This window comes from Vicia villosa, linkage group LG2 (genome assembly GCF_029867415.1).
Source record: "Vicia villosa cultivar HV-30 ecotype Madison, WI linkage group LG2, Vvil1.0, whole genome shotgun sequence".
Classification (NCBI taxonomy): domain Eukaryota; kingdom Viridiplantae; phylum Streptophyta; class Magnoliopsida; order Fabales; family Fabaceae; genus Vicia; species Vicia villosa.
In genome coordinates, this window is record NC_081181.1 from 139,296,117 (window position 1) to 139,313,287 (window position 17,171).

Sequence of the window (17,171 nt, forward strand, 5' to 3'; positions counted from 1 at the left end):
AAGTGTTTTTCTTGGTGTTATAATTTGTAGTGAAAGTATAATTTGAGAAATTTATGCAATTTGTTTTTAATATGAATAAATATATTTTTAGTTTCTATAAATTTTTAAATTTTATTTTTGGTACGTATAAAAAAGTGGTATATTTTCATTCCTACAAAATTATTATGCACGTTTAAGTTATAGCTGTTAAATTAATGTGTATTTTTGAATGATTATTTTGAAGACATGTTTATGACATTATAAAAAATTCTTTAAAAAAATTTTAAAATTTGATTTTAAAATCGAGATTTTCATTAGCTTTACTATTATTTTTTAAAATAAATTTTTTTTTAATTCTTCTCATATTACAAAATTTTTAAATTTGATAAATAAATATTTTACAGTATTCTAAACATGAAAAAAATTATTCAAAAATTTAAACATTTAAAGAATAATTAAATAACTTTTAAAATTTTAGAAATAAGAAACACTAAAACTTCGTACATAAATTATTTTGTAGAAACTAAAATATATATATTTTTTATTAAGAATTAAAAATAAAATAAAGAATATTTATAAAAACTAAAAATATATTTAACCCTTTTTTAATATATATAAAACAAACCTTAATTTTTAATTTAATGTGGTAAGGTTTAATATATGGGCGGTAGCTGTATGCAGCTGGTAGCGGGCAAAACCATTCTCAAGGCTACTCAAAACCTCAATCCTCTTCCGGTAATTACCATTTTCCGCTTACTTTCCCTTTCACCCCGACCGTTCCCTCCGCCAACTTCACCCACTACTCTCTCTTACACTCTACTTTCCTCCTCGAAAACCATCCTATAGCTCAAACTCATTTGCTCCGTGAACATGACTTCTATCACCTCCGTCGAACTCAACTATCTCGTATTTCGCTACCTTCAGGAATCAGGTTACTTTCGTTTTCCTTCTTCTCCTTTTATATTTGATTTTATTTTCATTTTTATCCGTTCGGTCTTTCCTTGCTCTTTTCCAGTCAAACAAATGTCAAGGGTTTGAATTTTAGATTTTTCGAATGTTGCTACCAGATTAGGGTTTAGTATTTCTAGCTCCGATTGTAATTTAATTTCTATTATGAACCTTCAGTTTAGTGTTTGAAAGTGAAAGAGGAATTGAATTTGTTAGATCTGTTGCTGAAAAATTGATATTTGCGTTGAGACATGAATTTTAGGTTTTTTTATTTTTTTATTTTATAGCTGAGTTTTGTTTTTAGTGTATAATAATTGGTCATAATTCAGACTGGTAGTATGTTGACTAAAGCCCTCTTCAATGTGGTGAACCTGTTTTTTAGCCCCTAACCTGCAGCTTAAGTTTAGCTTTGGTTCGTTAATTATGATCATCTAATTTAATTTACTAATATGCATTTAGTTTATAATTAATTGATTACATTTATGAGTGAGGTTCTTAGTTCTATACTGTTTGCTGTATGTAGCGAAACATCACCTGTCTAATTGAATAGAAGAGTTAACACGTAACATTTTTATTTATGTTGTCTGTCTTATTGTTAGTATTCCTCATTGTTCACTCATCTTTTTTGTTTAAATGAACCGAATATCTTCGGTTATATAGTGATAGATTGTAGCGCATGTAATATAACCACTCTGATGTTATAATGTTTATGTATTGAATTTGAATGCTTTTAAGGTTTTATATAATGACATAGTGAGTTGTCTATGATATACCAAAATTATATATATTATATGCTTAATACATAGGTTTGTAGTGCCGTGGCAGGTGACCTCTATCCATGATTCTTTGCATTCGTTTTAAGTTATGTTTGGCATGACATATTTTTAACTTATAACTTATAAGTTCATGCAATAATAAAAAGTTTGTTTGATAATGGTCTTTTCATCACAAGTTTATAGCTTATTTTAGTAGTTTATATCTTATTTTTTCAGATATTATTTCAAATAACATTTTAGCTTATATCTTACCATATTCTTTCAACTTTTATACTTATTATTTTAACTAAAAGTCACTTTTACCCTTTATAATTTAGTTTAATTAAAAATTAAACAATTATGTATTAAATGGAAAAAATATTATTACTTTTATGTCATTTTACATTTATCAACTAATTAAGTCGCTCATTTCACCAAACACTTCAATTAGCTTATCAGTTATTAATCATCAACCATCAGTTATACGCTATCAGTAATTACTTATTAGTCATAAGTTATAAGTTATCCGCTAGCTTATTAGTCAGCAGTTGTTTTTACCAAACAGAGCCTTAGTGTTGTGGTTCTCACAACTTCTATAGTAGAGAAAATGAGCCTCTATAGCTTATTTTACTAGCTTATAATTTATTTTCCAGACTTTATTTCAAAAAGCTTATTTTAAGAAATGGTCTACGATGTAGATTTCGATAATAATGGAAGATGTCACTGTGATAATACTGAACTGTCTATGATATCTTCTGCAGAGGTGACATATCTTGTGGGTAAAGGTGACACAAAATTGTAATAGAAAACAATTGATATATGTTAGAATAATAATGCAAGTGTGAGTAAGTGAGAAAATAGTCCCACATTGGATAGGAATGTGGTGAATTGAACATTTATAAGTGGGAGAACCCATTCACCTATCAACTTATGGTTTTGGGTGAAAAAATGGTGTCTCTCTCACAAAGGTGTCTAGTCCTACACTATGCATTAATGCTCCCAAGTGAACTCCTCCAACAAATGTATCCATAATAATTGCTAAAAAATATAACTGCAAAGTCATCCATTTCCTTAATGAAAGGGGGAAAATCCCTTTTGAAATACATAAATAAAATTCAACTTAAAACGTGATAACTCTTAATAATATAATAACTGTTGGGCGGGGAGCACTGGAAGTGTCATTGGGTTAAACAGTCAGACTTCAAGAGACCTAAAATCTTAAGATATTATGGATATGAGTTTCAACATTTCATTCATTTCTAGTTGATGTGGGACTTAATCAGTCACACTTGAATTCCAACAATCTCCTTCTTAAGTGTGAGTCACCCACATCATTAGTCTTGATCCACACTAGGATCTACTTCCGCTTCTCCACCGGCTTTGATACCACTTAATTGAGGAGTCCGATGAGCGCTGAAAGTGTCAATGGACAAGCTCTGATACCACTTGTTGGAGAGTCAGGGGAGTAATGGAAGTGTCAATAGACAAACTTTGATACTACTAGTTGGAGAGTACGGGGAGCGCTAGAAGTGTCAATGGGCTATACATTCAGGATCCACGAGACATTGCCATCTCATATCCACCAAAAACCTTAAGACATAAGGGATGGGTCCTTTTTCTTGTAAACCCAACATTTCCTTCATTTCTAGTCAATGTGAGACTTAACTGTTAAGAGTTGGGAAAAATTTTCACCCTACAAGCCGGTTTTGTAGGGATGGGTTAGGTCTGTTAAGAAGTGTGGTTAGGCCTAACTCAACCCTACAAAACCGGCTTGTAGGGTGAGGATTGCCCCCACTTATAACGAAGGTGGCCCACCGGATCTTAAACGAGGCTCTTGATACCATGTTAAGAAGTGTGGTTAGGCCTAACTCAACCCTACAAAACCGGCTTGTAGGGTGAGGATTGCCCCCACTTATAAGGACATGTTCAGGCCATATATTGTCCGATGTGGGACTCTTAACAAGGTCCAACCACATATCTTAACATGGTATCAGAGGCTATTGATATAGGTCACCCATTGTTTATATGTGCACCAAGCCCAATCACAATAGTGATGGGAGTTCTACATTGGTTAAGGATAGAATCCACAAAGGTTGATGTAGAGTAGCGTGACACCCTCACTCGAACATTGGTTAAAGATAGAGTTCACAAAAGGTTTATGTAATGGCACCCCTCACCTTACAAGGGTCTAACAAGGAAAAATACCTGTGGAAGATCTAAAGTAATCGACAGCGGGGAAGTATTTGCATGTGAGCGAGTGATGGCTGACACATGGAGTTTTGGAATTGCAGTGCTATTTTGTGAAAGAAGATGATTGAGTGGGGAGATGGTGGCTGATTGGAGGAATGAAGGCTACGGGTTTTTGTTTTGGGGTTACAGTGGGTTTTGGGCGGTTTGCATACATAATAGAAAACGTGGCCTAGTATTTACTAGATATTGTAAAATCATTCTAAACACGCACAAGGCATAGTAAACTCCCTAATAATAGAGAAGAAGGCCTAGTATTTACCAGGTATCTGCATATTAAAATCATTCTAAAGTCTAAACACACACAAACACGTATTCAAAAACTCAGAAATTGAGGGCAAAGGGGGGTTTTAAGACTCTTCATTGTTAATTTTGAGCATTTCATGAATTTTGAGTGTATTTATTTTATATAACTTTCGTGCTTTTACATGTATATAACATTATTTTATATGAATATTAATTAATTATGCAATCTTGACAAAAAAATCCGATAAGTGGTCATCTCAGTGACTTTTTTTTGGGGTTACTTCTATGCCCTGCTATCCAAGATTAATAGCTATGCTTGATTATTTCATATTTGCATTACTAAGATTGCTTTAGTGTGACTTTCTCTTTATTGATTAAGTTGGTGATTGTATTATTAAAGAAACTAGTCCAGTTATTAATTGAAAGGAAAATTAGATTAAACTTTGAGTCATGGAATCCGAGGCAACAAATGAAATGACTCTCAACTGGTTTGAAGAGTAAATGTCTACTTCATCGTATACTTATTTATAATCTTGAAAGATTTTAATATCAAACCCACAAGAAGAATTGTGCAAGAAAACTGAATTGGTTTACTTGCTACTGTGTAGGTTTCACACATTCTGCTTTTGTGTTTGGGAATGAAGGTGGCATTAACAAGTGCCCCATTGATGGAAATTTGGTACCACCGGGTGCTCTTGTCACCTTTGTTCAGAAGGGACTACAGTTCTTGGAGATGGAAGCCAACTTGAGTAATGTTAGCATTTTTTTTTTTTACTTTTTGTATTATTGCATTCACTGTCAGCACAATATTCATCTGTGTGATCTATATTTTTAAGCTTTTCATACGCGGGTTTCATGTTGATAAATGTTAGCCTACCAGTGTGATGCAGACTTTGATGAAGATTTTTCGTTCTTACAACCTTTGGATCTTATCACAAAAGATGTGCATGAACTTAAGAAAATGATAAATGAAAGAAGAAGAAAACTACAAAAGGGTAAAAATAAGGAACCTGAAAAAGAGCATGATGGTGACCGCGGACGGGTAAGAGAAAAGGAAAAACATGAAAGGGATAAAGAATTTGAAAAGGATAAAGAGAAGGTAGAAAATAAAAAAGAGCCAGAACCGGTTAGTGAAAATCCGATCAGTAGAGATATGGTCTTAGATCAAGAAGATAAGGTTAATAGTGCTAAAAAAGAAGATAAGGTTAATGGTGCTAAAAAAGAAGATAAGGTTAACGATGCTAAAAAAGAAGATAAGGTTAATGATGATGCTATAAAAGAAGAAAAGGTTACTGTAAAAGATGATGACGATGGAGCATTTAGAGGTAACTATTTGTTCAATGGATTTGATTTACATTGTCTTATATCAAAGTGTTCTCTGTTGCATGTTTGGCATTTCATGTTGTGTAACCGCAATATTATTTATCAATAATTTCCACTAAATGTCAATGTCATACAGTACCATATTCCTCTGTTATTTTTAATCATTTTATGCTACAATACTCGAGTTACAGTTTTTCAATCCTCTATCGGTTTTGTGGAGACTCTCGTTTTTTAAAACATTGATGGGTATAACATTGATTCCCTAATAGATGCAAACTAGTTTTCTGTTTCAATTGATATGCTTCTTTCAAAAGAAGATTGAGAAGTTTTCTTTCAACTGTATAGGACCAGAGCCCATGGACATCTGTACAACATCAACATTTCAGCCATGTGAAATTCCTAGCTCTGATGTGATAACTTTGGAAGGACATACTTCAGAGGTGAAGTATTTCATCAATGCTTCTTGTTTGTTAAGTCTTTAGATTTGTTTTCTTTTGTGAACTCAAGCTTTTTGTTAACAAGCCCGTTTACCTATCAGGTCTGTGCTTGTGCATGGAGTCCTACAGGATCCCTTCTTGCATCAGGGTGGGTATTTTCTTCACAATTTTTTTGGGCATTGATTAAGTATTATTGTGTGTTTTTTGTTATAGCCAATGTGCACAATATTTTGCTCCTTACATTTGCACAATTTATTGAAAACTAAAGGAAACTTAGAATAGATGAGATGACAATCATCTTTTTCTTTTATTCTGAAACCATGTTTTAAAGAATAATTTTATTTTTATTATTTTAACTTAGGTCTGGGGATTCAACAGCTCGTATTTGGACGATAGATGAAGGGAGATGCAAATCTGATTCCAAGATTGACCCTTCTAATGTATTGGTGTTGCCACACCTTAGGGGTATAAACAATGAAAAGAGTAAAGATGTCACTACACTTGATTGGAATGTGAGTACAGTGGCATATTCTGATTTAAATCCTTAATGATTACTGATAGTGATTTTAAGTTTCTCTAGTTTTTTCTGTTGTCACATCCATTTCTATCTTGTGGAGAGTTTGACCTTTGGTTGCTGTTGTACAGGGGGAGGGGACACTACTTGCAACCGGTTCGTATGATGGTCAAGCACGAATTTGGACCACTAATGGTAAGCCATTTCTTCTGTCTTTCCTGCTGTTTTGAGTGATAGTTAATTTTGATAAATCTTAGTGTCTGATTTAGTTGCATTTGTGGTATATACAAAGTCAATGATTATCTTGTTCATTTTTTAAGCTGACAATTTTGTGTTTATTTGAATTTGCTCTTACGACTTCAATCAAAATCCTTATTTTTATCATATGTTTGGGTCTTTGATCAGGTGAACTGAAGAGTACATTAATCAAACACAAGGGACCCATATTTTCTTTGAAGTGGAATAAGAAAGGAGATTATATTCTTACTGGAAGTTGTGATACGACTGCAATTTTATGGGATGTTCAAGCAGAGAAATGGAAGCAACAATTTGAATTTCATAAAGGTAAATTTTTTACTATAAGGGATAATTCTATAAAAAAGAACTCCTGACGAGAAAACCCTGTTTATGAACTTTTAGTTTTTGTTTTTAAAATTTGGGCTTTGTTTAGGTCCAACACTTGATGTTGATTGGCGCAATAATGTGTCATTTGCAACAAGCTCCACTGACACCATGATACATGTTTGCAAGATTGGCGAAAACCATCCAATAAAAACTTTTGCCGGGCACCAGGTTTGTATTTCATTTAAATACAATATAGTGCTTGTGTAAATCTTAACTGTCTGATAACAACCTTTCTGTTATTTCAGAGTGAAGTAAATTGTATCAAATGGGATCCCACAGGTTCACTACTGGCCTCGTGTTCAGACGATAGCACTGCAAAGGTTATTATATTCCATAATTTTTTGAGAGTCGATTGTGCAATCATTTTTTTTCTATAGAATATATTTTCTAAAGTAATTGTGTTTTTTACCAAAATATATGTGAAATTCACCGTGTTTGTATTATACGTGTTTTTTGTTTTCTCGTTTTGTAGATATGGAGTATGAAGCAAGATACGTTTATTCATGACTTTAAGGAGCATTCGAAGGTACTGGTTTGGAGTAGTTCTCAATATCTGATTTTGCCTCGTAAGAAAACTAAATAATTGGTTTTTATAGGAAATATATACTGTCAGATGGAGCCCAACTGGTCCTGGTACAATTAACCCGAATAAGAAATTGGTGTTGGCTAGGTACAATAGCTGTGTTATATTCAATGTTCTTGACTTACTTGCATGCATTTATTAATGATATCCTACAAATCAGAATTAGTTCAGTTTATAATCTGTGTTCCTCAACACCTGAATCTTGTACAGTGCATCATTTGACTCTACCGTAAAGCTATGGGATGTGGAGCTCGGGAAACTGATCTACAACTTGAATGGACACAGGTACTGTCTTCTTTCCTCTGTTACCAAAGTGTCAACTAAACTTTCATTTCATGTTTAAAATACTAAACTTCAAGCTGTTTATTTGGTCCTACAGGGATGGTGTATATTCTGTTGCATTCAGTCCCAATGGGGAGTATTTAGTCAGTGGTTCCCCTGACAAATCCATACATATATGGTCTTTGAATGACGGCAAGATCATCAAAACATACAATGGCAATGGAGGTGTTTTTGAGGTCTGTTGGAATAAGGAAGGTGACAAGATTGCGGCCTGTTTTGCTAATAATACAGTTTGCATTTTGGATTTCAGAATGTAAGGTCCTGAGATACACCACCTTACTTTGGTTAGCTACTCGGATAATTTTTTTTTATCTGACATATCGATTTACCTGTATTTTGGTTCTGTAGATCTCCCATTTTAACCATTGTTATCATTAGTACCGATTAGCAGTGTACTCTTTTAACTTAAAATATAATTATTTTCCCGCCTTATGTATCCACATAAGTTGAGCTTTTCCTGGTTTTAGATTCACTAGCATATTCTACTGTGTTTTTAAATAAAACCCAGGATGAAGTCCTGTCTAGGTTGGCATATTTAAATTTTGAAGCGTGGAGTGCGTTATTCAGGTAAATTTAAATTCTGAAACGATTTTGTTTATACTATTATAAAAACAATTTATGTGTGGAGCGTTGGAGATAGTAAAATTAACTCAAGAAATTGCGGCTAGTTTTGTTTTGGTAATTTCGTCTTTATATGAACCTCTTTGAATGGATGTAGGGGTTTGTGCTATTACTTCTCTTTGTAGGTCAAGTTGCAATTCATTCCCAAAACAATTTAGCAGTGTTTCAGGATTCACACCTCACACACTATTTGCTGTTGAATTCTAAGTGATATTCAGCAACATAATTTTTCTGAACCAATTTAAACAACGTAGCACGAGGACACTTATACTAATAACGAGGACACTTATACTAACAAGGGCCCAAATCTATCTCAATTGCTCGTGTGAAGAGTTGCCATGTCTGTTTTGTTCTCTACATCATCTGGTTGCATCGTATTGGTACCACTGTTTGATCCAAATGCACTGCTACAATAATCAATCTCTCTGCATCAAGCGTGTTGTTGTTGTAGTATTCGAAGAACTACTTGCTTTGAAAATCCACTCAATTACATGAGTACCATCGAATAAGGGAAATTTGAGTTTCACATCCTGAACTTGAAATGGAGTACAATTACGATCAACGTATGAGCCCTTGTCATCACTTTCAATTTCCAACTTAGTTGAGCATAATCACAATGCCTAATATCTAGGGTATCAATGAACTTCTTGAGTTGGGTTTCCTCATATTTCTTAATTGCATCTTGAATCTCTTTAAAGCTGGCATGATAAGACATAATGATAAATTAAAACACCGATGTAATGAGTGACGATTTTAATTGAGGAACAAATTTATTTATGACTGACTCAATTCACTTCCAATGTATGAATTAGAATTATAAGTGAATTGACAAATTATAATTGAAGAATGATGTATAAGAGTATATAAGAGAATAAGGTTTTCTTGCAAATCATCATTGCTCAATTTTTTCAATCTAATTGCCTTAGGTTTTTGGAGGTTCTATGTTCATGACAAAATAATTAGATCTTATTTAATCACTTTTTAACAATGTCAAAGACTTTATGAGATATTATTTATGTGTGATTTAACTGTGACAAATTTTAGGCTTTGTGCGGTAGTCCTTCTTGCACATCTTCAAAAACAACTTTGATCTAAGATATTCAAAGGAACATAAAAATCGTTTAACTTGTGTGATGCCATTCTCACACACATTCTTCTATCCGCTTCCTGATTTTGTGGACCCATAACCTCTAATACCCATTCTTTAACCAATATTTTATTTGTAAATTCAAATTCAAATTATACATGCCTAAAAAAAGTTTCATTTGGTTCCATCTTGCACATCTTCAAAAACAACTTTGATCTAAGATATTCAAAGGAACATAAAAATCGTTTAACTTGTGTGATGCCATTCTCACACACATTCTTCTACCCGCTTCCTGATTTTGTGGACCCATAACCTCTAATACCCATTCTTTAACCAATATTTTATTTGTAAATTCAAATTCAAATTATACGTGCCTAAAAAAAGTTTCATTAGGTTGAGAAGGTACGAGTCTCTTCCAGCTTAACTAGAGGTCTTGTGTTCGAATCAGTCCTAGACATGCAACATTGTTAAATCTATTGAGAGAGAACATTGTTGCCTATTACGTGCCTCTCCTTTTCGAGGGTTAGTCACTACAATTGCGCGCATAGGTTATGTTTTATATATAAAAATAGTTTCACTAAAGAAGTTCTCTTAATTATTATTTTGGTTCACATTTGTTTTTGCAATTATTTGTATACATATATATTTTTTGGGGATTGCTCAATAGGCCCGCATACCACACCCTTGAAAATAAAAAATTATCCATTATGAGTCTAGAGATGCATCTCCGGGCGCACCCAAATTACAACTAAAATACATTTTTTCTGAAAATCACCACCATTTTAAACAAAATATGGTCTGGGGATGCATCTCTATATGATATTTGAGTGTATTCTGAGATATATTTATGAAATGTCCCCTGAAAGTTATTGAAGGGGTATTTAAAGGGGAATTTATTTTGGAGATGCATCTTCGGAACCCTCACAAATTCACATCAGAACAACATTATTGTCAAAATATTCAATTTTTCTAAGGTCAACTTATATTAACATAAAGCCAGATTAAAATTAAAGTTAAAGGAGAGTAAAAATTCATACATTAATAAAAAAAGGTTAAGAAATCGAAATACAAAACAAGACTCTAAAAATAAATTCAAAAATATCTTTAAAATAATACATTACAATATAAACTACTGGGTATGTCTAATCGTCTGCCTCCTCCTTCGCCTGTGCTGCACATCATTTTGTAACTCGACAACCATGATCTGCACGAGGGTCAACTAGGGAAAACCATCCACAAAGAGTCCTACTTCTATGACTCATCTACCCATCTCCGTAACACGCCGACATACCACCATCACGCTGTCTGTCTGCTCATCCCAAACCTCCAATACCTCCTAATCAGTTGACCTAGGTGATTCTCCAAGAGCGTTTAACGTCATGATAGGATGTGACATTCTATAGAACTATGGCAAGTAGCCCATAGCACAAATCTAATGTACATGAGCTGGCTTCCGAAGATACTCCTCTGATACTAGGGGACTCTTAAAATCATCCAGTATCTCCTGTAGGTCTCTACGGGAACGATGGGAGGAGCATACTCATAAGGAGGTCTCATAATAATCTAGGAGTAGTCAAACTAGCGTATTACTCGATCATATAAATAGGGATACATAAGAGATGACCCATATCTCAATTAGTCGGAGTATAAGGAAATGACGTCAAACAGACGTGTCTAGCGGTGACGTCATTAACCTTTTTTTAAAATTCAAAAACTTAATTTAGAGATGCATCTCCGAACTTGGTAAACGTATTTAAATGCGCGTCAGACTCTCGCTCTTTTCCTTCTTCACCTTCAGTTCACAAAACTTTATCTCTCCCTCCCTCTACCAATTTTTAATTCACGCTCTCCCTCAATTTTTGAAGCAACTTCAGATCCTTTGTTTTTATCTAGTCATTTCCAACTCCTTCTAACGATTGCATTCAACACTTTACACCATCATCAACATATTTTTGAGTAAATTTCTCATTTAGCTTATTTTGAGTTTTGATTAATGTATTAGGTCAAATAGGTTACTTTTAATGTATTAGATAATATTAGCATTTGAAATAAATTATGTGTATGATCTGTTTATATCATTTGGGTGATTTGGACGAGTTTTGGATGGTTATGACAAGGGCAGAGATGTTTCTTCCATTAAAATGAAAAAAATGAAGCTTTTTTCAGAGATGTATCTTCGAAATATGTTCTTTCTGGTGTTTGGAGATACATATCTGAATTCTTTCCTTCCTGATGCACTGATATCTTTTGTTACATTTTTTCCAAGGATCATGATTGCAAAAAAATGAAAATATGAGACTCGGCCGTTCCACCATACTGCGTCAACTCGCCGCGAGAGGGCTCGTGCGCATGAGCAGGCTAGAGTCGTCCCTATGCCTCGCAACAAGGAAGCGTTGACCTATAGAAGTAGACTATCACAAGGTTCATCATCACATGCTCATGCACACCATGAGAATGAGTCCTTAGATGCACAACAAGCTCCAGCTACACAAGAGGCCCCAATTGAAGACCCTCATTAAGGAGGGCCCACACGCACTTCATTACTTATATACTTTGGAGATAATATATCTCTGTGCATCTGGGACATAAAGGTATATTTCTTAATGATGTTATTTTGTATATTTTAACCAAATTTAATTCGATTGAGACTGTTATATTTTATTTTCAACACGAACGAGAGTGTTTGAAATCAGCTAACCATTATAGAAAGATTTACATGCTTGCTCAACCTTAGGAATAGTGATTCCTTAATGTACTTCGGGGCTTCGGTCTTGCAGGTCTTTGTGCTTCCGGGTACTCCATCATCAGCCATGGCATGCAGGCGACATTTGTTGAGAGGTGGCATAGCGAAACGTCATCTTTCCACCTCCCCATTAAAGAGATGACTATTACATTAAATGATGTCGCTTGCCTTCCACACCTTCCCATCAGAGGAAGGTTGCTTGATCGTTTTAAGATCACCATGGCTGATGCAGTGGAGATGATGGTGGTGGTTATTTGGGTGCTGACCCTGAAGCAGCCACGAGTCAGTGTAACAGCACCAAGGGTGCATATGTCAAGTATACTGAGGATTACCCACATGCTTTCCTGTATCTCCCGTGTAGAGGGATTGATGTTATGGTGTCGTTCCGTGTGTATATTGATTGGACTCAGCATGATGACATCATCTGGATGCCACACAATACTCACTAAGATAGAATTCCATACGACCATATTTCATTATATTTCAGATGGCTGGCATGTGGGACTACTATCATGTGCAGGTATTTGCCAAAGCGGTGCACACATCAGTTTAGGATTGAAAAATTAATGACTGCTTGAAAAAATTAATCGAATTAAAATTATTTAGGATTGAAAAAATTACAATCTCAATACACCTACATGCATGTAATACTTCAGAGATGTATTTTCGAATTTACTTCACACATAGTTTACATATACATCTCTAAATTATTTTTTTAAGAAATATGGTGACTGCTTGATTTACTAAGGACGAAAGATAACTTCAGAGATGTATTTGCGAATTAATCTTGAATTTATTCGAAGATGCACGTTCGAACTAAACTTAGACAATAAATAATATTTGACATGTTCAAAAATTTCTCTCTTAATAAATTCAAAGGTATTTTAGAATTTTCAGAAGAGCGCCCCGCTAACTAAGAGTGGTGTAATAAGAATTTTTTTTTTTTTACAAACACCTAATTTTTTTGGTCAGGGCCGTAGCTCATTCTAATCTAACACGGGCTTAAGCTAAACCTTGTTACCCAACCTAGGGTTTAGCTTCTTCTTCGCTCGTCTTGTCTAAACGTCTAGTTTCGAGTTTCTTACAATTTCACAGTAAGCGCGAAACAAACCAAAATCAAAGAAATGGCGTGGCGATGCGGATCTCTCTCAAGGTCCATTTACTCCGCCGCGCGAACAATTCCAACTCGTTCCTCTCTTCAAAACTCTTCCGCATCTTCAATCCGTTCTCATCTTCTCCACCCTCGTCGCCCCCCTGTCACTGTCCCTAGGTAACGCAACTTTTTCAATTCCGTCATTTCTTTTTTCTATGGTGTTTATCGCAATTTTCCATTTCTGAGTTTTGTTTTTGAAGGAGTTTGGGAATTCTCGGTTGCACGCAGTCGTTGATGCCGCTGTATAACGCAGATGCTGCGGCTCGTCTCACTTCTCACATTTCTGTTGATTTTCGCGCTTGCTGCGAGTTGTCTCAGGGTATTTACTTTCTTCTTCCTGATTCTTACTTGTTAGTATTCTAATGGCTTTTTATTGCTTCTCAGGCCTCTATTAGGTGAAAATTGATAGTAGTTCACAAGCTAGCTTATAGTTAATAGATACTAGCTTATTAGATTGAAATTATAGCTTTGATAAAATGTTGAATTAAGAAATGAATACAAAATGAAGTAAAAAAACATGATTTTGATTATTTGAGTAATACAATTTGAAACAACTTATAAAAAACGTTGTAATTTAGTGAAAAAGTACTATAGGCTAGTGATAAAATATTACCAAAGACATTATTTTATGCTATGTTTGGATTGATGGAATGAGATGAAATGTAGCATAATAGAATAGAATAATATTATGTTCCATCGTTTGGATTGGTAAAGAGAGGATGAAATGGAGCGGAACATGATGAAATCGATTTTTTCCGATTCCATTACTTAACCTCATTTTTGTTTCTTCGGATTTGGGTGGAAATAACATTTTTGTAAGATTCCATCCTAAAATATCCAAACAGAACGAAATATTCATTCCATTCCACACTGTTCCATTCTATTCCACTCTGTTAGTTTTGAAATATCTAAATATAGCCTTAGTCTTATAAGTTTGTATACACAGCCTTAGTCTTATAAATTTATAAGCTATATGTTATAAGATTAAACTTTGACTTGCCAAATAATCTTAAGCCATGTTTGGATTGGCTTATTTCAATTTATGTGCTAGCATAAGTTTTATCCTGTTTGAGAGAGAACTTATATGAATACCTTATAATAACAACTTGTAAAAGTAATTTAACTTATTTTATCTTTTACTTTAAAAATATCTTATTCATAAGCACTTACCATGACAAGTATTTGTGCTTTAAATTGCAAATAAGTTGTTTATCAAAATATGGTAAGTCTATTTGGATAAACAATTTAGTTTATTTTGATTTATAATCTATCATCATATAAATGCTTATATGTAAGCTATTTTACAGAAGATAAAATAAAGTTAACTTGTATTCATATAAGCTATAAAGGATGTAGCAGAGATATGAATGTTGCGTTGGATGAGTGGTAAGATTAAACACGATAAGATTACAAATGAAAATATTATAGAGTGTTGGGTAGCACCTATAGTAGAGAAAACGGTGAAAAATAAACTTAGATGGTTTGGGCATCTAGAAAGAAGACTGATAGATTCTCTGGTAAGGAGAGTAAATCAAATAGAGAGAAGTCAAATAATTAGAGGGGGAGAAGAACCTAGAAAGACCATAAAAGAAGTTATTAAGACAGTTTTCGAGATTAAGGATTTGGATAAAAGCATGGTCCTAAGTAGAACATTATGACGCAAGTTAATCCTTGTAGTTGTAGCTGACCCCACTTAGTGGGATAAGACTTGGTAGCTATTTTTATAGTAGTATAAGCTATAAGTTGTTTTCATAAATTATACATAAGAACATGTCATAGTCTGTTTTTATAAGTTCTTTTAAATAGTCGCATAAGTGTTAATGTCATGAAATTTGTTCTTATTTAAAGTGACATGCACTTTATGTAATGTTTCTGTTTCTTTTATTTATTTATTTATGAAATTTTATGTATGTAATGTTTCTTTCAATTATTATCACCAGAATTTAGTTTCTTTACCCAAAAAATATTAGAAATCAATTTGTGCAGTTTATTTTTCTATTCATTCTACACCTTGGGGGACATTTAGCTGATATATATTTCTCAAATTCAACTGCTACATCTTTTCTCATTGTGAACATGTTTTTGTGTTTAACAGGTACTTGAATTGCTTTTACAATTAGCACTAGTTGCACCTACATGTATTGTTGGTTCTAAAAAGGATGGCTAATGCTGTGAAGCACAAAGCTTGTTGGTTCATATCTTTTACTTGATTCATCTCTTTTATCATTTAAGTCAAAATTAAATAAGTATATCTATCTATTCTTCTATAAAGATTTAGGAAACTTTTCAAGCTAATTGAAGGATATTGTAATACTTTGTTTTGCTGTGTATCATCAGATGATAATAACATGATCAGAGACCAAGGTTAAATTGAAATTTATTGAATGTATAGATATTGATAGTTGGTAGTGTCTCATATGAGCATATGCAGTGGTTTTGCCCTTGAAGAAATTCAAAATCTTTTATAATTTTTGTTTAAGCAGTGCTTGCCTACTTACAAAGTTCTTTATATGTTTATCATACCACATTGGCATATTATTTTCATATGGGGGGTGATTTAATGGCATTCCACGCCCTCATAATCGTTATACTCCTTCACCAGGGATGGAACTGGTTTGATATCGTCATCATCAGATAGATGTTATCTTTACATGATGTTTTTCCTTCCTTAAATCACAAATCTTTTAGATAGATGTTTACATATAACGTTCTTTCATACGAACTTCCACATGTTTTACGCATTAATGGTGGCTACGGGCTCAACCTCCATCTGTTTTAAAAAACTAGTCTATGGCGACAACTATGAATTCTAGCTGACCTGGTTCAGTAGTAAACGCACAATGATGTTACTTGCCTCAAGTGTTGAAAAGCTTCGAAGTCATGACTTGATGTAGCACGTTAGATGGTTGGTGTGATTTCCTGTGGCATCTTTCACATTTATTATGCATACTTTCCTTGCAATCTAAATGTGGTTGACCAATCATATACTGATCAAATTATTTGAGGCTAAGGTTCTAGTTCAGCAATGATTTCCATATACGCTGACTTCATAAACACTGTATTTGCAAAGTCTGGAAAACTGGACTTAAATTGACTAAATGCCTTCATGCTAGCCTATTTAGACAACTCGCGAACTTCGGTGTTTTCACTTGGGGGTTGTAGTTGATGTTAATCTCTTTGAATTTTCTCATGAGTGATTTAACTTTCTTCAGGCAACTGTTTATGGTTTTCTTATTTGTGTGATGTTCTACTTTGACTTGATTCTCAATGAGTTGAGAACCACTATTGATTTGAAGATTTGGTATTTTTATCTCCCAAACCATTTGCAGTCCGATGATTTATATTTTGCCTGATTATTGTTGCTTTTGAAGTTGAACCGTGGCGATTTATGTTTTGCTTGATTATTGTTGCTTTTGAAGTTGAACCGCAAAACCTGTTGCATGCTGAGGCTTGCAGGTTCTACAGGGATGGTTCTTGCTCTGCTTTCATTTACACAAGATGAACTATCAACAAAGATTGTCCATATGTGTTAGTATTTGGTGGACGTGTCTTCTCAATCACGAAGTTGA

The 17,171-nt window shown here is 33.9% G+C and overlaps 2 protein-coding genes across 2 annotated transcripts; both read left to right on the top strand.

The window, feature by feature from the left end:
- Nucleotides 1–640: 640 nt before the first annotated feature.
- On the top strand, nucleotides 641–8,530 carry LOC131652234 (WD40 repeat-containing protein HOS15-like). Its single transcript, XM_058922042.1, has 14 exons — nucleotides 641–910; nucleotides 4,784–4,929; nucleotides 5,056–5,500; nucleotides 5,844–5,938; nucleotides 6,037–6,083; nucleotides 6,297–6,447; nucleotides 6,581–6,644; nucleotides 6,855–7,013; nucleotides 7,120–7,241; nucleotides 7,319–7,393; nucleotides 7,546–7,599; nucleotides 7,670–7,743; nucleotides 7,867–7,941; nucleotides 8,036–8,530. Exons 1-14 carry the CDS (start codon nucleotides 850–852, stop codon nucleotides 8,253–8,255), a joined length of 1,788 nt encoding a protein of 595 aa, XP_058778025.1. The 5' UTR covers nucleotides 641–849; the 3' UTR covers nucleotides 8,256–8,530.
- Nucleotides 8,531–13,452: 4,922 nt separating this feature from the next.
- On the top strand, nucleotides 13,453–16,081 carry LOC131646904 (protein NONRESPONDING TO OXYLIPINS 2, mitochondrial-like). The gene is made up of 3 exons (XM_058916837.1): nucleotides 13,453–13,719; nucleotides 13,803–13,921; nucleotides 15,698–16,081. The coding sequence occupies exons 1-3, from the start codon at nucleotides 13,574–13,576 to the stop codon at nucleotides 15,703–15,705; spliced, it is 273 nt and encodes a 90-aa protein (XP_058772820.1). The 5' UTR covers nucleotides 13,453–13,573; the 3' UTR covers nucleotides 15,706–16,081.
- The last annotated feature ends 1,090 nt before the right edge of the window (nucleotides 16,082–17,171 follow it).